This window comes from Rutidosis leptorrhynchoides, chromosome 3 (genome assembly GCF_046630445.1).
Source record: "Rutidosis leptorrhynchoides isolate AG116_Rl617_1_P2 chromosome 3, CSIRO_AGI_Rlap_v1, whole genome shotgun sequence".
NCBI classification, from domain to species: domain Eukaryota; kingdom Viridiplantae; phylum Streptophyta; class Magnoliopsida; order Asterales; family Asteraceae; genus Rutidosis; species Rutidosis leptorrhynchoides.
This window is the reverse complement of record NC_092335.1, coordinates 663,524,286-663,528,655: the sequence shown is the minus strand read 5'-3', so window position 1 is coordinate 663,528,655 and position 4,370 is coordinate 663,524,286. Positions and strand designations below refer to the sequence as shown.

The 4,370-nt window shown below is 40.2% G+C and overlaps 1 protein-coding gene across 1 annotated transcript; it reads left to right on the top strand.

Annotated features, from left to right (window-relative positions):
• Window positions 1–2,490: 2,490 nt before the first annotated feature.
• LOC139902567 (uncharacterized) lies at window positions 2,491–4,126 on the top strand. The gene is made up of 3 exons (XM_071885176.1): window positions 2,491–2,901; window positions 2,945–3,607; window positions 3,725–4,126. The coding sequence occupies exons 1-3, from the start codon at window positions 2,491–2,493 to the stop codon at window positions 4,124–4,126; spliced, it is 1,476 nt and encodes a 491-aa protein (XP_071741277.1).
• Window positions 4,127–4,370: the final 244 nt, after the last annotated feature.

Sequence of the window (4,370 nt, the reverse complement as noted above, 5' to 3'; positions counted from 1 at the left end):
AACTATTGTGATTCAATCTAGGTTATACTCACTTAAAACCTTAATTACACTGATCACTTGGAGCAACTACACGACTGTGCTATCAAATTACCAATTAATCACCATTCACACTCACATGTAAATGTCTAGATCTCCTAAGAGTTGAAGCATAATCTGTTTCTCACTAATAAACTCACGTAAACTAGGTAGCAAATTATGTAATTAAAGTCAAGTATTCGATAAACACAATAATGGATCTTTTGGTTGAACACAATAATTATTAATCAATGAGATTCAGCTATTAAGATTTGGTCAGGATTAAAATCACTTAAAATCCTAACTACAAAGATCACTCAATGTAATTGTCATGTTTATGATGCCTAATACCATTCAGTTACCGATTAGTTCCTCAATATAGTCACTTGAAATCAAAGCCCTAATCGTCTAGATCACTAAATGTGTTAAAGTACACATTATCTACCATCAATTATCTCACAATAACTAACTGATAACATATATAATTGAGTTTAAGTAGAAAGCATGCATAACAATGGGTTTTTGACCAAACTTAAATAAACTAAATCATTCAAGCATTAAATCCATGAAATAAAGAACAATCCAGCAATCAAAAGCTATTACATCTGAGCAAACACTAAGGGTTTTAGCCAAACATGATCATAAAGTCAAACAAACAATGGAAACAATAAGAATTCATAGCTTTATCACTAAAAGAGATGAAATCTAGAGTACCAACGATGTTTTAATGATCCAATCTTCAATCCTCGATGAAAGCCATTTAGATTTGGTGAAGAATTACTTTAAAACCTCTAAATACGTCCCTTCTAGCCTCTGGATTCGTATAAAATTTGATACCCTAAAGTTGGGGTTAAATAAGGGTATTTAAAGATGGAAATTCGGAAGTCTGACTGCCCCGAATTGCAACCGGAATAGCTGCATCGCGACCGGGATACATTGCTGTTTGAAAACTACAAATTTATGTCTCTGAATCGCGGCCGCGATGTGCCAATCGCGACCTCAATGTGCAAATCATCTGAACAGTGGTTTCAATTCTTGGTTATCATAGAGCTCTGAGTTACAGACGTCCGGGCTTTGGATTCACCTTTTTTCAAGTCCGTATGCTCAAGTTATGGCCAAAACGGTGGAGGTGCGCAAACCAGAATTTAAACCTTCTTCAACACCCATCTTTTTAGCTCCAAAACTCTCGTAAACACCCAGAAAACCTCATACATCACTTGAACCAAAAGGCGATAAACTTTATAAAAACCTCATTATATCTTCAAAATATCACAAAATGAATACGAACCGAACCCGAAATAACCAAAACATTGAACCAACGATTTTGCGAGCTCAAATCATCAATTTAACTCAAATAACCACAAAAGTCTTCAAGTCTTCACAAATAAATAACAATAAAGACCCGATGTCGCGATATAATATATGTATATTTTGAGCGATATCACCAACATGGGTCGTCAATCCGGTCATGGTAAAAAAGTCGGACGGAGGATGGAGAATGTGTGTTGATTTTACCAATATCAATAAAGCTTGTCCAAAGGATTGCTACTCACTTCCAGAAATAGATTAGAAAGTTGAGTCTCTAAACGGGTTCAAACTGAAGTGTTTTTTGGACGCCTACAAAGGGTACCACCAAATCCGGATGGCTGAGGAAGACGAAGAAAAAACGTCTTTCTACACCAGTAAGGGTATTTTCTGCTATTAAAAGATGCCATTTGGTCTGAAAAATGCTGGGGCCACATACCAAAGGCTTGTAGACAAGGAATTCCACAAACAGCTAGGGAGGAACCTGGAAGCCTACGTCGATGACATGGTAATCAAAAGTGTCGAAGAAACCAATCTTCTGGCAGATATCCAAGAAACGTTCGATACTCTTCGGGCCATAAACATGAAATTGAGTCCTAAAAAATGTTCTTTCGGAGTAGAAGAAGGCAAGTTTCTCGAGTATTATATCACACAAAAAGGGATCCAAGCAAACCCGGAGAAGGTCAACAAAATCAAAGAGCTCAAAGCTCCAACAACCTTAAAAGAAATTCAAAGCCTGAATGGAAAACTGGCATCACTCAGCCGCTTCTTATCAAAGGGAGCAGAAAGGCAGTTACCCTTTTTCAAGATACTGAAGGAATGCTTGAGAAAGAAAAAGATCACATGGACAGCAGAAGCCGATCAAGCTTACAACGAAATGAAAGCACATATCTCTAACCTCCCAACTCCCACCACCCCAGTACGAGAAAAACACTGTATGTATACCTGGCATCTTCCAAAGAAAGCATTAGCGCTGTGTTGGTAGCAGAAAGAACGCGCTGTCAGATTCCGATATACTTCTTCAGTAGGACATTACAAGGGACTGAGATCAATTATCCGGAGCCTAAAAAGCTCACACTCGAACTAGTGCACACGGCGCGTAAACTCCGAAGATATTTCCAAGCACATCCAATCATTGTCTTGACGGATAAGCAAATCAAGCAAGTGCTCATGAAACCAGAGAAATTGGGGAGGATGGCTATATGGGCCATCAAGCTAGGGGAGCATGAAATTGAATTCCAGATAAGGCACTCAATCAAGGGGCAGGTTTTGGCTGATTTCATCGCTGAAACAATAGGTGAAGAAATGGGAACGACCTCAATTCAAGTTATCACTCCAGCAAATGAACTCGAAGAGTGGAAATTATTCACTGACGGAGCTTCTAGTTCCGAAGGATCAGGTGTCGGTCTCATGTTGATAAGTCCCGAAGGAAAAGAGTATACCTACACATTACGCTTCAAATTCAGCACCACCAACAATGAAGCAGAATACGAAGCACTACTCGCCGGATTGAGACTCGCCAAAGAAATGAACATTAGGCACATAAAAGCCTACATCGATTCACAGCTCGTTGTTAATCAAGTATTCAGGAACCTTTCAAGCAAAACATCCAACGATAAGGCAGTATTTATCAAGAGTAAGGGAACTAGCTGAGCAATTCAAAAGCTTCGTGATTGAGAATGTGAGACGAAGCCAAAACAAGAAAGCCGATGCTTTGAGTAACCTTGCTTCCATAACCTTCGAGCACCTCGCCAAGGAAGTCCTGGTGGAAACCTTAGGACAAAGGTCAATCGAAGAAAAAGAAGTAAATGATCTCATTCCAGATGAGGACAACACATGGATGAAGCCACTAAAAGAATACCTGAGATCTGGTCTCCTACCCGCAGACAAAAAAGAAGCTAGAAAGATCAGAATCAAAGCACCCTCATACAAACTGCTGAACGATAGGCTCTATAGAAAGTCTTTTCTAACACCGTGGCTGCGATGTGTAGGTCCAAGCGAAACATCTATCATCATCCAAGAAATGCATGAAGGGATATGTGGTTTCCATGCTGGACCTAGATCCATTGTGGCTAAGATAATAAAGCTGGGATACTACTGGCCAACTATGCACCAAGATACAGTCGTTGCTCTCCATGCCTGTGAGTCTTTCTGGATACATGCAAACATCCCAAAGCAGCCCAAACAAGATCTAATCTCAGTACTCTCAGCATGGCCCTTTGCCAAATGGGGAATAGATATTGTCGGACCGCTAACTGCAGCTCCAGGAGGTGTTTTGTTCCTAGTGGTAGTAGTAGACTACTTCACCAAATCGGTCGAAGCAAAACCATAGAAGAAAACCACGGGAAAAGATATCAAAAAATTCGTCTGGGAACACATCATCTGCAGATTTGGAATTCCTCAGGAAATCGTCTTAGATAATGGAAAACAATTTGCAGAAGGAATCTTCCTAGGTTTCTGTGAAAGGTTGAAAATTAAGCAAACCTTTACATCAGTCTACCATCCCCAAGGAAATGGACAAGTTGAAGTAACCAACAAAGAAATAATAAAGGGGATCAAAAAGCGATTGGGAAAGAGTCACGAGGGATGGGTAGAAGAACTACCACTGGTACTTTGGGCTCACATGACTACTCCAAAGAGAAGCAACGGAGAGACACCATACAGTTTGGTTAATGGCACGAAGGCCGTACTTCCCGCAGAAATCCAAGTATTAAGCAGTCGAACAGCCAACACAGAGAACACCGAAGAAAACCTTCGCTTAAACTTGGACCTGGCTGAGGAAAGAAGGGAAGCAGTCCTAATCTGAGAAGCTTCGTACAAGAAATCCATAGAAAGGCACTACAATAAAAGAGTCAAACGAACAACGTTCAAAGTTGGAGACTATGTCCTCAGACTCAATAGTACTAGCAAGGTCGAGTATGAAGGGAAATTGAGGGCAAATTGGGAAGGTCCGTATGTCGTATCCCAAGCTTTCGGGAACGAATGATACAAGTTGGAAACCACCACAGGTAAGACAATTCCCAGGACATGGAACAGAGCAAATATCTGAA

What these genes read in the sequence shown, in the direction of transcription:
- LOC139902567 (XM_071885176.1), top strand. Translation starts at nt 2,491, where the DNA reads ATGAAACCAGAGAAATTGGGGAGGATGGCTATATGGGCCATCAAGCTA. An exon ending in CACAGCTCGTTGTTAATCAA is followed by an intron (nt 2,902 to 2,944) that starts GTATTCAGGAAC and finishes ACGATAAGGCAG; the next exon opens with TATTTATCAAGAGTAAGGGA. An exon ending in GAGGTGTTTTGTTCCTAGTG is followed by an intron (nt 3,608 to 3,724) that starts GTAGTAGTAGAC and finishes GGAATTCCTCAG; the next exon opens with GAAATCGTCTTAGATAATGG.